At 39.9% G+C, this 17,531-nt stretch overlaps 4 protein-coding genes across 6 annotated transcripts; 2 read left to right on the top strand and 2 right to left on the bottom strand.

The window, feature by feature from the left end:
• Positions 1–16: 16 nt before the first annotated feature.
• mterf3 (mitochondrial transcription termination factor 3) lies at positions 17–3,792 on the top strand. 2 transcript variants are annotated; one of them, XM_023263007.3, is made up of 8 exons: positions 17–167; positions 1,324–1,685; positions 1,810–1,962; positions 2,122–2,311; positions 2,466–2,613; positions 2,774–2,845; positions 2,937–3,098; positions 3,459–3,792. In XM_023263007.3, exons 1-8 carry the CDS (start codon positions 154–156, stop codon positions 3,651–3,653), a joined length of 1,296 nt encoding a protein of 431 aa, XP_023118775.2. In that variant the 5' UTR covers positions 17–153; the 3' UTR covers positions 3,654–3,792. The 2 variants fall into 2 exon arrangements, with proteins under 2 accessions (XP_023118775.2, XP_023118774.2); XM_023263006.3 differs by having other exon boundaries at positions 1,807–1,962.
• Positions 3,793–4,257: 465 nt separating this feature from the next.
• On the top strand, positions 4,258–6,017 carry LOC111563788 (cytochrome b-c1 complex subunit 7). The gene is made up of 4 exons (XM_023263043.3): positions 4,258–4,320; positions 5,152–5,220; positions 5,303–5,469; positions 5,816–6,017. The coding sequence occupies exons 1-4, from the start codon at positions 4,302–4,304 to the stop codon at positions 5,891–5,893; spliced, it is 333 nt and encodes a 110-aa protein (XP_023118811.1). The 5' UTR covers positions 4,258–4,301; the 3' UTR covers positions 5,894–6,017.
• Positions 5,471–10,315, bottom strand: lrrc14b (leucine rich repeat containing 14B). Its single transcript, XM_035944813.2, has 3 exons — positions 8,739–10,315; positions 7,949–8,577; positions 5,471–7,310 (listed from the first exon to the last, which is right to left on the bottom strand). The coding sequence occupies exons 1-3, from the start codon at positions 9,012–9,014 to the stop codon at positions 6,632–6,634; spliced, it is 1,584 nt and encodes a 527-aa protein (XP_035800706.2). The 5' UTR covers positions 9,015–10,315; the 3' UTR covers positions 5,471–6,631.
• Positions 9,042–17,414, bottom strand: LOC111563791 (protein naked cuticle homolog 2). Of its 2 annotated transcripts, none has more exons than XM_035944814.2 (10): positions 17,260–17,414; positions 17,146–17,172; positions 16,982–17,061; positions 12,970–13,024; positions 12,546–12,637; positions 11,392–11,487; positions 11,197–11,314; positions 10,936–11,079; positions 10,347–10,818; positions 9,042–9,180 (listed from the first exon to the last, which is right to left on the bottom strand). In XM_035944814.2, exons 1-9 carry the CDS (start codon positions 17,282–17,284, stop codon positions 10,373–10,375), a joined length of 1,083 nt encoding a protein of 360 aa, XP_035800707.1. In that variant the 5' UTR covers positions 17,285–17,414; the 3' UTR covers positions 9,042–9,180; positions 10,347–10,372. The 2 variants fall into 2 exon arrangements, with proteins under 2 accessions (XP_035800707.1, XP_023118818.1); XM_023263050.3 differs by having other exon boundaries at positions 10,936–11,073.
• Positions 17,415–17,531: the final 117 nt, after the last annotated feature.

The raw sequence follows: 17,531 nt of genomic DNA, 5'->3' as shown, positions 1-17,531 counted from the left end.
GAGGTCATAAGGTACACGCACAAACACACCGTTGTGGTACATCCCACACGGTGACGTTTCCATGGAGTACTTCCGTTAATGTGCACGTGAAGACAGTTGACATTGCGGATACTGGTTGGTGATGAAACTCAGAGCATCAGTGGACAAAATGTTATGATTCTCAAATTGTGAGTAAAATATTAACTCTGTAAAGTAATGCTTTGGCCTTGGCTCTTCTCACAAGAATTGAGAAGATTATTATTCTGCTAGCGTCCTAGCATTTTAACGATGTAGGGAAAGCTAGCTAGCTATTCCGCCTCAAACTTCTGGGTCATATCTTAAATAGCTGAGCTAGCCAACAGTTTGAGAGGTAAATTATTGTGAATGTTTCTCTGTAAATATGGGGGACGCTGTCGTTTATTTACCAACCATCACGCCGATGAACAGCTGCATTAGCCATAAAGTTCCTACACAGTTGCTGTGACATAGCGCTGCAATATTAAATCAGCTTCCTGTCCTCTATGCTATAATGTAACAGGTACATTGCGCAGCACCTCAGCATGAACATAGTCAAAAAAAAAACCTAAGAATTTCTTGGCAATACCCTCCATTTACCATGTCTCAGTGCACAGACTGAAAACATACAGATGGAGTTAAAAACAAAAGCATACATTTAGCTAAAGACAATTTAGCTTTGTAGAAGGTACAAATATGTGCATGTGTGAGTACTTCACTGTTGTTATTTATTTATTAATTATTTCAGTGGTAATTTATGATTAAGCCAAAGCAACATGTGCTTACAAAATATACTTTTAAATATATACACACAAAACTGACCCTCTATCATAGGGAGCTTACCACATATACAGTAATTTATTTCTGAATTATTTATAATTGTATATAATCAGTTTATGTTAACAATCTGCCATATATATCAATAACTTGTCATTCAACAGTTGCCTGTGGTTAAATATTTAAGTTTTCTTTATTTCTTTCTTAGTATGTCTATATATTACATGTGCTCTTGTCACTATGTGTGTGTTTGTAAGTGTGTACTGAATATCAACAGTTAAAGTCCTTATATGTGCCAAAATTGTTGGCCTGAAATTGTGAGTCTGACTGTCTGAGGTTTAGTGTTTGAAATTATTTTGTATTTTTTAAAGAAGTTCTCTCTATAGAGCTTGTCCACTGCTACTGTATGGATTATGATAAAACTTTGTGGTGGGATGGTTCTAAGATTTCAGAATATCCTCTTGTCAGACAGAGTAGATTAACCTTGTCTAGAGGGAGAGTAAAGTAATTTATGCACTGACATCTATAACATGTCATGTTCACTTCTTGCAGAATGACCATGGCCTCTACTTGTGCACAGCTGTGTCTGAGATGCAGAAGTCATCTTTGCTCTAAGACACTGACCAGTATGGGAAAGTACTATGCTCAAGTTCGGCATTGTAATACAGTGACCAAGGTACTGACCAAAATCAGTAATGGATTATTCATGTGGGGAAATCACACAACACTTCAGACAAGCCTGAGGTGGAAACAACACATGTGCTACTACAGTGACTTGACTGCCAAATACCTGATGTCTGAGGCTAAGGAAGACAAGCATACAGAAGATCTTGTGAGAACTGATGTTGTATGCCCAGCCCCGCTGTTGCCAACCAGAGATGTTGTGTTAATGACTGAAAATCAGGTGTCATTTGGTAGGTATTGGTTTGCGGTTATTGATCATATAAACATGCATTCAGCTTCATTATTTGTATTTAGATTCATAGTTTTTCTTATGGGTGCTGAATTTGTTCAATCTGCATTTTCTTCATTCAGCAGATTTGGATGCTGTTGCTGAATTATCAGCATTAGAGGAGATCACAGATGAGGAGGCTGTCGGTATATCTTCTCCCTCTGTCGTGCCTCCAGCCTCCACCTCTCTTAGAGACTACGTTGACAAGTCTGAGACACTTACCAAGCTGGTACAACTAGGTAATCAAATTTTTAAATTGTTGTTTTTAAATTGTTGACAAGGTTTCAGTTTGGAAGCACAGTTAGAGTTACTGTGTAATAATAAAGGGAATGCTCTTCAAATTGTGAATTCACCTGAGACATTTTTTTTGATCATTTTGCCTACTTCTCTCGTTGAAGGAGTGAATCTATGGAAGCTGGAACAGAGACCCCATGTAGGCTCAATGCTGCTGAGACTCGATTTCAACAAAGATGTGGCCCCACGGCTGCTGTTTCTCAAAGAAGTTGGGGTGGAGGACTCTCGCTTTGGCTATATAATCACACGCAATCCCTTCATTCTCACTGAGAGTTTGGAAAACCTACAGACCAGGTAGCAAGAAAGCATTTACTCCAAAATCATTCTTTACTCTAAATCTGATTAGACTAAACTATACTTTTTGTTATAGTACCAGGTTATTTTCCTTCTCTGCAGTTGCATTGGCTATGACACTTTCTACAGAACGTTATCTTCTGTTGTTATAAAGGGTGAACTATCTCAAGTCAAAGAAGTTCAGCTCTGAGACTGTTGCATCCATGGTGTCTAGAGCTCCTTATCTGCTCAACTTCAATGTGAAGAGGCTGGACAACAGACTGGGCTTTTATCAGCAGCAGCTTGGCCTCAGTACTTCCAATGTAAGCAACTGTTGTAGGAAATCTCACTTGGAAGCTGAACGATTTGTCTTTGTATTATGTATTACAACACCACTTTAAAGAAAGTTCACAAACAGAAACTGTGACTTTGTTGGTTGAAAAAGAAATGGCAGATTATAGCAAATGTTGTCTACTTCCTCAGACACGGAACATTGTAGCTCGTCTTCCCAGATTACTTTGCGGCAGTTTGGAGCCTATAAAAGAAAATTTGAAGGTATTGAACGGCAGAGCAAATTATTAGAAAGTGTATTTTAAATAACTTGAGTTGCTCTACTTAATATTTTTTTTGTAAATGTGTACCACAGGTGTGTGAAATAGAGCTCGGCTTTAAGGCGAATGAGATCCAGCACATAGTTATTGCCGTCCCTAAAGTGCTGACTGCCAATAAAAAGAAACTAACCCAGATATTTGACTTCCTGCACAACACCATGAAGGTGCCCCACTACCTGATCACCAAGTTCCCACAGGTAGATTTGCTGCTATGGTTCTTTTTACCTGCTTATGGTCAACATGAACAAATTTTCTTTGTATTTTGTCCAATTATATCTCCATAACATGCTATCTATTACGTCTGTGCAATAATACACAATGTATTGCACTTTATACTTACACTCTATTTTCTTATGAAATGCACATTTTACATTTATTCTTATACTGTTTATACTTATGTTTCTATTTTAGGACATAGCTTTCTACTTATGTTTATCTATATATTTTGTACTTTTATATTTCTAAGACTTTCAATGGGCGCAATTGTAACATAAGCAGTTTCTCCTTTGGGATCTATAAAGTATTTCTGATTCTGATAATCTGATATCTTCTCATAGGTCCTCAATACCAAATACTTGCGTCTGAGAGAGCGCCACTGCTTCCTTGAGTACCTCGGAAAAGCTCAGTATGACCCAACTCTGCCCAACTACATCTCCCTGGACCGCTTGGTGTCTTTGCCAGATGAGACTTTTTGCACTGATTTGGCTTTGGCCACATTGGAAGATTTTTATTTGTTCCAAAAGACACTTTGATGTCACAACAAGAGTGATCAAGGACACAATGAATATCATAATGTCAGATACATGCATATATGAAAGGCAAAACATAAAGAGCATGAAATATGTTTTGTAAATATGGTGTTTAATAAATGCACATGATTTGTATAACCTGTTCTGCTTGAATTATTGCCCTTTATTTGATTGAAGTTATGCTCAGTCTAATGTGTGTATAGGATTTACTTTAACTCAAGGCCAGTCGATAAAATGATTAAATCTTGAAAACTACCTGCTATAAGACACTTAAACTAAAATTTAGTTTGAAAGGAATAAGAATTCATTTGTTTTATGATTAAATGTATCCATGTACATTTACTCAAATAGTAATTTATGTGAATGTTATATAGTACTCAAATGAAAATGTGTCATATATATATAAAACTTTTTTTTAAATTAGTAAAGTTGTATGGCCTTAACGGGAGCTGCTCATGTTACCTAAATTCGTAGGAATACTAGCGCGATGCTTTGTGTTTTGTCTTCGTTTTGTATATAATGTTGGAGTGTTGGAAAAAAACAATCCTTATTGATTTACTGAGCTTTTACGTCATGACGTTAACGTGAAGTTGCCTAATGTCCTGAACACTCATTACCCACAATGCACAGCGGCCATCCTCAGTGGTAAACATGGCGACGAGGGCACCAGGTAAGAGAACGTCGCTCTTTTTTTGATATTTTCAGTTTAAATTCGCTAAAGTTCGAGTCAGACTGTTCTGTCATGCCCTTTATAAGCATATGATGGATAACTTTGTGTTATCTTTATCTTTTCTGTCTTTATATATCTCTTGATGCATTTGACTTGTGTGTCCTTTACTGTCCCCATGCTAACCGATGCTAACCGATGCTAATGTTAGCTCAGCGCTCCTCGGTGGAGCTACTCAATAAAATGATATTTATTTTAGAACGTGTAACTCTTCTACGACCTGCTCGCTGATAAAAGTCTAACAGTTTTCTACCAAATAACTGTTATCGCGCTCAGCTGTCATTATGCTATAAAGTACACATATTTGGTTGTCGTGTGGTTAGCGTTAGCTGATTAGCTGCAGAAGTTAATTGAGGTTACCTACCTGTTGTTGCTCAATCTGTCTTTTCGAAGCGTCTAAAGATGTTAACTTTAGACAAGCAGTGTATTGCTCGTCATACAAAGTGTATCATCTTACCCAATAATAGAAAACCCAAGGTGAACCGACGAGTATTCCAGCTGCCTTTTACTGAACCTCACTGATTAAATTATATCTATTTTCTGTGTACTTTTTGATTAAGCCAACTGTTTACATGGTGCACCATTATCTAAATGTGCCGTCATCTTAAAGGTTTCATGCGTATGCAACATAAACCTGTACTATTGTAGCTGCCATGCTGTATCACTGTTCCTTCCTCTCCATGTCTGTGGATAACTCTACGGTCTGCTCCTCTCTTTAGTCAAGTTTGTCCTGCCTGAATGACCCTGTGTCTGTCTTTCATGTTCTGTTCACAGTAGCGGCGGGCCGACTCCTGGGTGGGGTCCGTAAATGGTACTACAACATGTGTGGCTTCAACAAGATCGGTGAGGACAATCAGTTTACAACCTTATAAGACTATTCTTTTTTTTTTCTTCCTGATTCTAGCATATATGTTGTTTGTTTCAGGTTTGATGCGCGATGACACAATCTATGAGGATGCAGATGTTAAAGAGGCCATCAGGAGGCTTCCAGAGGCGGTTTATAACGACAGGATGTTCAGGATCAAGAGGGCCCTGGATCTCTCCATGAAGCAGCAGATCCTCCCTAAAGACCAGTGGACGAAATATGAGGAGGTAAATTTGCATGAGCAGATTTTAATGTTTTGTCTTTTTTTAAAGAAAAAAGATGTAGAGCATTGCTTTTCATTATGCCGTTTTAAATGCCACGCATAGATGCAAAATCATTTGTATATTACAAACTTACTTTAACATGATTCACCTGCTGAAAACTCAGTGCAAAGTATGACATTGTAAAACTTTAAAACAGAGAAAATTACAGCTTTGAAGCACTGTAAAATTTAAATGAGCTATGTCATTTGAGTTTGAATGAATTTTGCATCATGTCTACCTGATTTGAACTGTGATTTATCTTAATTTCACTTGTCAATGTCATGTTTTCCTTTTTATATTTTGTCCGCAGGACGTCCATTACCTGACACCCTATCTGGATGAGGTGATCCGTGAGAGGAAAGAAAAAGAAGAATGGATGAAGAAATAGAAAATTTCTAATCACAACTCTTAATCTGGTCTTCGGTTCGTGCATGGTCGTCCTCTGGTGTAATATTTAAATGAAATGTAACCTATATCAGATAGTGCTCATTAAAGAAATGTACATTTTAGAAGATGTGGATGTGTCATTTTATGTAATGGGCAGTGGGTTATGTGAAGATTTGTTTCACTGGTATGACAAAATGCAACACATTTGTACGCTTCATACAACATGCTGCATTGTTGTTCTGTTTACAAATCAGGTTATATACAAAATTTAAATCAGAATATTGACATAAGAACATGAACAACTGATACATCCAACAAAACATCCTAGTTACCAACAACCATAAGGGTAGCTACAACTATCTGCACTGCATGTATGTCTGTTTTACAGACTGTAGGAGGTGTTGAAAGAAAATTAGGATTCTATGATGCGATAATATAGTAAAACCATATAGTATGGAATTCCTGCATGTATGATGTTAATCTATATCCAAATAAACCTGGCTTATTAAATCTATATTCACAGTCTAGGCCTCCAGTCAAGCACCGACCAGAGGGGACAGCTGAGTATAGCTTAAGAACACATCCTCACAAGTAAAAACTGTCCAGAGGCCCCCTCATAGTCAACATACAATGACATTTCTATAAGGTTTGAAGATCTGCTTTACACATATGTCCAGATTTATATAAAAATCTGAGCTCAAGACTTTTTTTCAGCTCATTTATCCTTCTACAGGAAGTCTCAGTCATTTTTGTGAGCCTGTGATCTCCTGCTGTCCACATCAGTTATTGTACCTATGAAATTCCCAATGACTGTATTAAAAGACTTCAACATGGACACCCCCAGCTCATTGCTGGTTTCATGAATGTCAGGATCGTAGGACCCCAAGAGAGGAGTACACACTTCCACACTTCCTCTTCCAGCTCCCTCCAGGATGCCCATCAGCTGGCTCCTGATGTCCTGAAACAACTCCTTGTTGTACCGCAGCAAGACCGCATCATCAAGAGGATAAGTGACATCCTCCGAGTAGCATTCACGAGGCACTGGTAACTCTATGTACCTGAGCTTAGGAAACCCTGAAGACAGCGTGGAGAATAACCTCTGCAGGGCAGCAGAGGTCAGAGGGTTTCCCAGGAGCTTCAGCTCCTCCAGACCCTGACAGAGAGCCAGAGCACTAATGAAGGCGTCAATGTGCTCGTCCTCTATGTTGCATTCTTCAAGGGCCAGGCTCACCAGGGTTGTGGAACAACGTCCGAGCAGTTTGAGGACGGAGGTTGAGAAAGAGCCAAAGATGTCATGTCCACTGATGTCCAGGTTAACCAGGGACTCACTGTGGAGGCTGTTGGCCAAGTATGTCATGTCGACGCGGTTCAGGCAGCAGTTGGCCAACTCCAAACACTGCAGTGGTTTGTTGAGAGGACTGGATAAAGGAAACAGAGGTAAATGGAAATGACTTGTTGGATGAAACGCTTATAGAGCCAGATATCATCGAATCCCAGCATTTTTTTTTTTAGCACAGTTGCACACTTTTCTATAGTGAGTATTTAAGAACATTTCAGAGTTCTGTTACATTGTAATTACTAATTCTGGTATTTTAGTATTTTGGTAAAAATATTTAAATTTGAAAAGCTAATTTCCAGCTCTTATTCTTCCACATTTCCCCCATCTACATTCTAAAATTCAAATCGCCTGAATCAAATGCCGTACTATAATAACAGCTCTGTTGTTTAGACTCCTGTTCTATTTAAACTTGACCTTTGAAGAATATCCTGTAGGTTTCAGGCTGACCTGCACCTGTTTGTCCTTATTCTGGCAACATGTCAGCAATTTTAACAACAAAATACCTTCCACTGTTAAACAAGATCCTTAAAGCTGGAATGTGCTGTGACGCTGGTTAAAGGCGATTATTCTGAGCTATATTAAAGCTCTTGATGCTGCAGGGTGCATGAAGTATCGAAATCAGAGCCATCAGTAGCATCCGTCACCTCACTTACAAAGAGACGCAGACAAAGAAGGACACCTTGTTGTCTTTCTTTATCTGTCCGTCTGTTTACTCACTTCAGCAGCCTTCGTAGGTGTCCAGTGAGAGTCGAAAACCCGACATAGAGCTCAGTGAGGCTGCTCAGCTGTGCCAGCAGGTTGCCAATGGTGGCCAGCAGATCACCATCTAAAGAGCTCAGCCTCCTCACATCCAGGGCCCCGGCTGGCAGCGTTAGAGACTGCAACTTAGGGAATTCTACCCTGGACAGCAGCACCTCCAGATGTGTGGCCTCCAGGGGGACATTGTGGACCACTTCCAGCTTTGTGATGGACTCAGGCTCTGCTAGGCGAAGAATGTAGAACAGCTGCTTGAGAGCGAGAGAATCAGCCCGGAAACTGACAAAATGAAGCTTCAGAGGACAGTAGCGGAGGAGCAGGAAGGCCTGAGCCACCAGCTCGTAGTTGCGGCCGGTGACGAAGCCGTTCAGACGGATGTCGATGGAGGTTTCAAAGGCGGATCGGGACACATCACTGGCCTGCATGGCCACCATGGTCTCATAGCACATTTGGGTCAGGAGCTGGGTTCTCGCCCATCGACCCAGCGTGGACCGACAGCGGCAGGTCTGCTGCTCAATGTCCTTAAGGGCAGTCAGGTCCACCACATGCAGGTTCTTGGCATAAGTTCTTGGAGGAGACAGCACATAATCCTTAGAAAACAAGGGAATATTATTGAAAAGTCTTTAAAGGTAATTATCTAGTTAACTGAAGACAATTTATGACAATTCAAAGGCATTAACAAGAAAAATACAACTATGACAGGACAACATGAATATGATTAAGCGTGTTATAATCACAACCATTCAGGTACCTTTAGGCCAGTCAGAACTGCTACCAGACAAAGCCGGCAGGTGCAGGAGGTGAGATCCAACTCACAGTCGATTGTCTTTCCCAGGAGTCTTTGTAGGTTGAGCTCAGGAAGAGGCCAAGTCTGGACCAAAGCATGCAGCAAGTCGGCCTGCTCATGGAGGTAGCAGGCCTTGAAGACAAGTGGGTAGAGGTTGAAAGACACACAGCTGAGGTTCTCCAGAGCACTCGGACCGGTCTGGATGAAGCCCTCGGCAGCGAGGAATCGCAGGGACTTCATGTTTTCTGTGTCAGCAGGTGTGCGAGTCTCTTGGTTGGTTATTGAGAGCTGCTTTCAAACAGCTCTGTGTTTCAGCGTTTTGCCTCCTCTGGAGCTGCTGCTGCTTTGTTGATCTTCTGTGTTGCTGTCTGTCCGGATGCTTTGTTATTGTCAGGAGCAGGGCTCGCTGTGGTGAGAAAGGAACAAGGCACAGGGAACTCGTGGTAGGTAAAGAGGGCTGACTAGGGTATTAATAGAAGCAGCTGTCTCACGTCCTTCGTGGGACACGGTGTCTATTTGCAACTTTTGCCGGAGAGATAAGTAGAGACAACCTTTGAGTGCTGCAGAGAAGCTTCACTTCACTGTTTACAAAACTATGTTGCGAAGCTGCACTTGAGCTGAATAATCCACAAATAAGCCAACCCTGAGCTGAGATACTATCTCCGTTTGATGTTTAATGCAATTAAACAACTATGTTGTTATGAAGTGATTCTGTCTTCAATTCCTACTTAATTATTTTTTTCTACCAGTCTGCTTTATGCAACATTGGCTCGCAGTGCATCACGGTCTAACATCTATAAATGTGAAGTTTAGTGTTATGGTCGACACTTATATATCATTGACAATATATTCTGCTTGTCTCACTCTATTGGAGATACCTCAGTGTGACATTATAACATCCATTTTGTCTCACTAATATCAAAAATTATAATTACAAACACACAAAATGTGCCCAGAATATAACAATGCAGGATATATCGCAAACAACTGTTTTTATGTTAAAAGACTTACCTTCCTTGAGTGTGTAGCTAATTTGGAGAAAGTGCTGCCATCAAGAAGAAAAAAATAGTAAAGCTGCCCTGGTTTTAATATGAAATATAAAATATATGTTTATATAATTAAATATTTGTGCCATGATTCACATATTTGCCCAGAAATAAAAAAATGGCACCATGTGAGGATACAAAACACCTTTAAAGGATGTTTTAGTGTCCTTTACCAGAAAAGTCACATTTTCTTAATATGAAGTGGTGATTAAAATCCATAGTCTTAGTCACAATATGAGCAATATCCAGTATAATTACAGGAAATTGTACTATTAAATAATGCTAATTGGTAGTAAACCTGAGAAGAAAGAAGCCTGAAGGGGCATTCAGACAACAAATGAGGTGATCTTGAAGGATTTAAGTGTGAGATCTTTTTTTTTTTGTGAGATCTTACAGGATTTTGTTTGCATTAGATAAAACTGCCTTCTCTTTACTCTACCACACACTGAGTATAATATAAATGAGGTGATTTAAGGACCAGCTGGGTGGTATTGAATATATATCAGTTCAGCTGAGCTCCTCTTACCTGTCTCGTATGTGTGTAATATGCAGTTATGAGGGGTGGTAGTGGTGGTGATGATGATGATGCTCGTGGTGGTGATGGTGCTCGTGCCTCTGGGTCACAGGGACCCCACAGGAAGGCTGAAGGTTGGAAAATATGTCCCTGTTTCGTCCTGGCTGAGCGAAGCCTGAGTGTCTGAGGGGTGAGGCAGCTCCTGCTACCCTGGAGTGAAGCCTCCTGCTGTGGGAACGCTGCAGGACACTGTGGGAGGCTGGAGGGTGAGTCTGAGCAGGAGGACACTCTGAAGGAGAGTGTTGGCCATGAAGCCTGCAGGGCCTTCCCTCTGCTCTGGTCTTGTCTCTCCCTGCTTGCATGGCTTTGTTTTTCAAGGAGTGAACAATAGAGAGGCCTCGGGGAGACTGGGGGGACATGCAGTTGTCCCTGAACGCCACTAGGTGATGCTGAAGGGCCTGACTGGTCTCCTCAGAGGGCAAATCTAGAAAAAAAACAACTTTAACTGTATTTCCAGTGCAAAAACATACACCAACTCGGGGAGTGAAGCATTTATAGATTGATATACACAGCAATAACAGTAATGGAGGCGTTTCTGTACCTGTGTTGTTGAACTTGGAGGTAAAGTTTTCAATGCCAGCCAGATCCATGTAATGTTTTCTGCGCTCTACGTTTTCATCCGCGCAGTAGATCCTTCTAACTGGACCTCTTTCCTCCTCAGGTTCACTCTGCTCCTTCTCTGCAGCTGTTTTCAGTGAGAGCAGGACGTCGTCATCACATCATTGACAGAAATCTGTTGCTATGTCCAGTAAATTACGTCTGCAGCACCTAGATCAACAGGAAAAATGTAATTTCTGCTTACTTGAGCAAGCTGAGGGAGTAACAACCAGCTTGATCTTCAGAGATCTGGTGCCACCATGAGGCTGCTTCACTGATGCCTCTATGACCTCGTACATGGAGTGTATGAGGCTGGACATGTCCTGTTGAACACACACATACATACTGTGTACAAACATGCTTTAAAATTCATTCATGTGAGCAGAAAAAAAAAAGCTACCTCCTTTGTGACGTTGCCAGTGTTGTCAAAGTTGTAGAGTGTGAAGACCCACTCCTGCCGAGACTCATCCTCCAGCACCACGTTGCACTCGGTGTCCTGTGCACACGATGTAAGAATACACAAGAAACTGTTAGAGACATTTCATGTAATTTGGGGCATTTAGTATAGTCGTTAAAATGTTTATTTGCTTTTCTTGCTGGGAGGCAGATGAGGAGATCAGTGATGTTACCACTGTCATCTGTTAAATGAAAGGCTACAACTAGGAGCTGATTACTTCGACTAAGCATTAAACTGGAAACAGCTACATAACAAAGTCTGCCTCCAAAGCTCACTAATAGCGCAATAGATCAGGTTTGTGAAAAGTGCAGTTTGATGGCTGCTTATGTGCAGGATTACTAGGTGAGCTTAAATGCTATTGTCTATTAAAACTTAACTGTAAACGTTTCTTTTTCTGGTCTACTGGTCTTAATAATTTTTACATTTTTTAAACTTCTCTTACTGGTTTTAACTCGCACTTCTTATTACTTTGGTGCGGTTAAAAAAACAACAAAAAAAGCACGTTTAATATGATGTTTTTGTAACCTTCAACGAGAATAGGGTTTTAATTATTGTTTAGTTTAATCTTATTTTAAAGGTTTTCATTCATGCCTTCTTAATTTTTACTTAGTGATAGCTGATCTTCATTGATTTTTTTTTTTTTTTTTTTTACTGGATTTTAACGCACATGTATTATTTGTTCATTTAACTGTTTACATGTTTTATCCTCACAATCCACATAGATGTTGTAGCTGCAACTTCCATGGTAGTTCACGCTTTGTGCCGGACGTCGTGCTTCTACATGGAATAAAATATACATTATAAATAAAGTTTTGCTTGCTTGCACTGGCACTTTTTAACCAGAAGTTGCAGTCCTGCCATCTAGCACTGCACCAGGTTCTGTTTCTAGCTTTATGCTAAGCTACTTTAATAAATGCTCCTCTAACTGTATTTCTGGAGATTGCAGCCATTTATGTGTGCATGGATTAAACCTTCTGGACTTAAACCAACACCTTGTACACACATGTTGCTATGATTACACAAACATATCAGAATGCTAAGACATTTTAAATTGAAATTAAATGTATAACTTGTCAGATGTGACTATAAACACTCACAGCAAGATGGTCATTCCTCTTCTTTGGTTGTTTCCTGATCTGGAAGCTGAAGCTGTTCTTTCTGTCAAGTATCTCCTTTGGTGGCAAAACCACTAAACAGCACATAAAGTTACACAGTAATTATTGTTATTTAGTAAACTCTAAATCAGGCCTAATTACTGTGCATTTTAAAGTAATCTAGTCTCAGTTTTCACTGAAAGTTTCACAGAGAGGAAACTGAAACCTGAGTGAAAGCTGAACATCCAAAGGTCGAAGCTTTCCCACACAAATATAAAACAGATGTGGATAATTTCACCATTTCCTTCTCTCCTGGGAATCTTTAACATCTCTGATGATCCACTAAACTGACACAATGAAAAAGTTCTTCATATTTACATACAGTAGAGGGACAAAGTCAGTGTAATGTGCAGGAGTCTCCACTCACCGCTGAGGTTGCCGTCATGGTGCGATTTGTTTTCCCTCAACTCTAGGTATAAGTTCTGTGAAAAAAAAGCAGAGAGCACAAATAACCAGAGAGCACACGTGTAGAGGGAGAGGGAGGAAGCAATTAAGTGATTTTCACGTCCTCTGAGTGTGTGGATAGAACTCCAGATGTGAACAACGCTTAACAACATTTGAGTTCCTGTGGATTTTTTGCCTGTTGGTTGTTCTGACAGTAACCAGGCTTTCCTCTGCCTTTCTTTGATAAAGAGCTTCTTCCTGCCCTGTGTGACTTCAGACCAGCTTCAAGAAGTCAGTTTCCAACTGTCCTTGCCAAACAAGTCACATTTCTCCACAGTGTTCACTCATTTTTAAGGTCCTTGGAGGTTTGACAACGATTCCTGACACAGGAACGGATGAGTGACGGTCATCTGGTGGGTAGAAAGATGTTTCCTGCCGCGACCAGCTAGCCATTTGGTAGTACCATGTTGGGCTTGTTTTTTCTTGGTCTAATGAACGGCTGTCTTGGAGATCTTCAGTTTTTTTGTTACCTGTCTCTCACTCATGCTAATTTCCAGCAGTGCTAAGATGTCTGCCTTTGTGACTTCACATAATTCTTTTGTTTTAGGCATTATGTGAGAGCTGACAGCTTCTGAGTTGTGCTACAGCTTGAATGTCAGCAGGAAACCACTCTGGGTCTTTGCATGTGCAGCGCTGTAGATGACATGAAATGACCTCTTATATACCCTGAGAATATAATGAAGCTGAAGCATGTCAAATAGGACATAAAGTAATATAGAATCAGCTGCACTTTTTGTTGTGTTCATTATATTCTTCAGGTAATGTACCTGTAGTGGCTATATTCTGTACATAGCACTACTGGTTGTGGATGGTGGCTATATGAGAGTTTTGACGTGCACTCAACTAAAAATAAAACAAATGGATTCTTCATAAGGGTCGAAATAATCCCAGTTCTTTATCGCTCTTCACTCGTAACTTAAACTTGGTCATAAACAAAATAATAAAACGCAAAGAAAGTCGAGCACAGTCGAAAACTGTGTGCCTCTGCCTGTTTCTGTCCACAACACCTGAACCAAATCATGCAGTCAACTAAATACCTTAATTTGACCCCAGACCGTCAGCCTCAGGTAAAAGAACAGACCCCTGGGGTCTTGGGTGGGCAATTACAAAAACAAAATGAAATATGGTTCCTACAGTACCTTTAGTGGTACCAGGCATTAAAATGAACAAGAAATTGAAGACAACAAAGGTGGTCTAATAATTTTTCCATTACTGTACATGCATTATGTTGTTTTTCTGTTTTTTCCTTGCTATCTCATAATTTCATCTTCATATATTACAGCACCAGATGTTGATTCAAGCTGCGATTCTTCTGTGTTGCCTGTCTTTCTTTCTTTCTTTCTTTCTTTCTTTCGAGAAGAAATAATCACATCACTGTAAGGTATGAAACCCATAAACTCCTAATAGATCATGGGTTTATGATCATGAGCTCAGACTTATACATGACACCATATTAGCTAGAATCCAATTAGATAGAAAATACCATTTCAGACTGATGCATTTGTCCACCTGAACAGTTCAGTTTCTCACTGAAATAAGAAACTAGTATGCGGACATTTATCACACCAACAAATGAATTCTACTTTATATTCCATAAAAACATTGATGTAACAAGACAAACAAGGTTCATAATAGGCTTGTCAGGAGGAGTTTAGCTCAAATATAGTCACAAAATCCACACTGTGAACACTTTAACACAAACAAAGGCTAAACTCAGAAACACACTGGGATTAACAGAACTCCAGTATGGATTACCTGTTCGTATCCAGACTATTACCGAGCAGGATAGTTTGCTTAAAACTTGAAACTAACCACTCCTAGTTTTGTCACACAATGCTCAGCTGACATTTAAAGGGATTAAAATCGTGCTCATGATGTTTGCTCTTGACTGTGACAACATTTACTGATGCTGTAACTTCCTCACACAAAGACTAACACACACTGTGAAAAGATCATAGCAAAGCAAACAGGTTTGTGGCTGTTTTTAGAGAGTTTCGTTGTCGACACCTGAGCCTGAGTCACTGCTATTTGACAGAGAGGTATGTAAACATTCAGTTGGGTATAGGTGCCTTTGTTTTTCCCCTTATAGCACAGACACACAAAAATACTGTGTAGTTATTTGTGTTTTTGCTTCGTCCATATGTCAGTGTTACATTGAAGTTTTAAGACTGTTTTGTTGGTGTCAGCTTTTTGGAAAACTGTGACACTGTAGCACTGGATCTCTTTAAAAGTAACGTTAAGGGAAAAACTAACACCAAAGATGCAAAAAGATGATTCATGTGAGACCAGAAGCTGCTAGAAAACATTATAAAATGAGTTACACAGTGAGACTTTTTGCCATTCGCAGCTCTCAGCAGTGGCGTCACGGAGGATGAAACTATATTAGGCTGGAAAATCTAATCGCAGGAAGTTCTGTGCCATTAATGAGCGCAGAAACTCCACCACAGAGCCTTTAAACATCTTGGCAGAGTGGTTTTTTTTCCAAAGTGCAGAACTTTCCAGAGCTTTCATGTAGCACTGTACAAATACTGTGCTCAGCCTCTGACTTGATTAACCTCAAAACAAGTTGCGCCCAAGAACGTTTGAAGACGTGCTGAAGAGAAGTGAAAATGGCACCTTGGACATATTTTAAGATGGTGGGATAAGTGAATGTGCTGTTTCTGAAAGCAACCCTGTGATTCTTGGAGGCAAATGAGATGTCCGTGATTTATTTCCACCACAAGATCTGGTTACACAGATTAAATCAGGGTGTTTATCGGGAGAACTGTCACCAGTCTTTCAGCTATAAAGCGGTTTTTCTGAAGTATGTTGCACCATTTCTCCTCAAAAGCATCCAGACATTGAACATGGACGCTTCATACGTGCCAACTAACTACATGATGCCATTTACGCAACAGCTTCACACTCTCCCCCCACCCTCGACCTCACAGTCCGTCTGGCTGGAGAAGGAAAGCAGTACCAGATGTGGAGTTTTTAAATTTTTTTTTCAGTGCAGTTGGGTATAAAGACCTTGCTGTCTGAATGGGGTGGGTGTGTCGCACATCACAGGCTTAGAAGTCTCTTTATGGAGGTGGAGGAGGAAGGGCGGAAGAATAAATAAACGGCCGCCTCCAAACATGTTTTATGTCTCCTAGCATGAGATGTGAGCGAATACTGTTTGTCCCTCAATCTGAAATCAAGCTGCTGGCACCGCAGTAACTGGTGTGAGGACGCTGCTCATGAATGTGTTTGGTTTTTTAATGGTGTGTTTTCTTCTGCAGTTATGAGCACATAACTGTTGGTTTAATGTTGCTGCATTTATTGGGATACTGTGGAAGAGAAATCTGACACCAAATATAGATCTGTGTGTAGATATAATCAGTTTTTGGTTGGGTTTGGTCATTTTTTTTTAGTAATTTAGACCAAAATCACAAACATTTTGCCCTGTCCAGACTTGAAATTGAAGGAAAAATTCTCCTCAACACATGCTTTTTGCTACTTCTCTTTATTTAAAAAATCCGACTTAAATTTTTCTGCACTTTAATTTTATTTTAAGATGTAGCTTTTATTTTTCAGATGCTTTTCCAATCTCTAGTCTGCTCTTTTTTGTTTTACTGTTTTAATGTACTTCTTCTATTTTATTTGAGCTGATTTATTTTTTTTTGTAAAGCACTTTTAAATTGCAATTAGGTATGAATTTAATACGCTTTCCAATGGATACTGAGTCTAAATTAACTCAATTATTTAAAAAAAAAAAAAAAATACATAAAACCTGACTCCAAGTATTATACACCTAGTTTCATGTGTTTGGATTCTATCCATCACTGCTTCAAGTCTGATCTATCAATAACACATCAATGCAGTGTTAAAGACAACCAAAGCAAACATCGCGAGATCTTTGATTACTGGAAAAACACACCGTGTTCATAAAATGTGATTTAAAACCATTCATCTACCTCTGTCAGTTTGGTTTTGTGGATGTGGCTCCGCTCCAACTCTCTCTGACCGGTCAGCACACTGGAAGCCAAACTCACACCTGAACAACATAAAAATAAACACTATAAAAACATTTATATAATATATATTCTGAAACATTCAGTCTCCGTGTTGCCTGTCTTACCTTCCGGACTCTGTCTGCGTTTCGGAGCTGTCCAATTAATGAGAGAAAAGTGAGCGCTGGTAATGACTTGGAGTTTTTTTTTTTTAAACTGTCTAATTTAATGTAACTTCTCACCATGTTTGGAGTTGAATTTCCCCATACTTCGATCAAGAGACGCTCACGGCGTCCTACACCGGAAGATAAAATGCGTTTGACATCAGAGAAACGTCCATTGGGAGATTTTGAGTCACTTCACAGACGGAGAGAGCTTCAAATGTTTGACTGGGATGTTTGTCAAAGAGTAAAGAGTCAGAACGAGAGGATTCGCTGCTGCCACTTCCTGCTTCGGTTAAAGGACCAGAGTGGGAGATTTATAATGGAATATAAGACTCCAGCTAGTCTAATCT

Source organism: Amphiprion ocellaris, chromosome 15 (genome assembly GCF_022539595.1).
Source record: "Amphiprion ocellaris isolate individual 3 ecotype Okinawa chromosome 15, ASM2253959v1, whole genome shotgun sequence".
Classification (NCBI taxonomy): domain Eukaryota; kingdom Metazoa; phylum Chordata; class Actinopteri; family Pomacentridae; genus Amphiprion; species Amphiprion ocellaris.
Note: the sequence above shows the minus strand (reverse complement) of the source record. Positions and strands in the feature narration are given on the sequence as shown.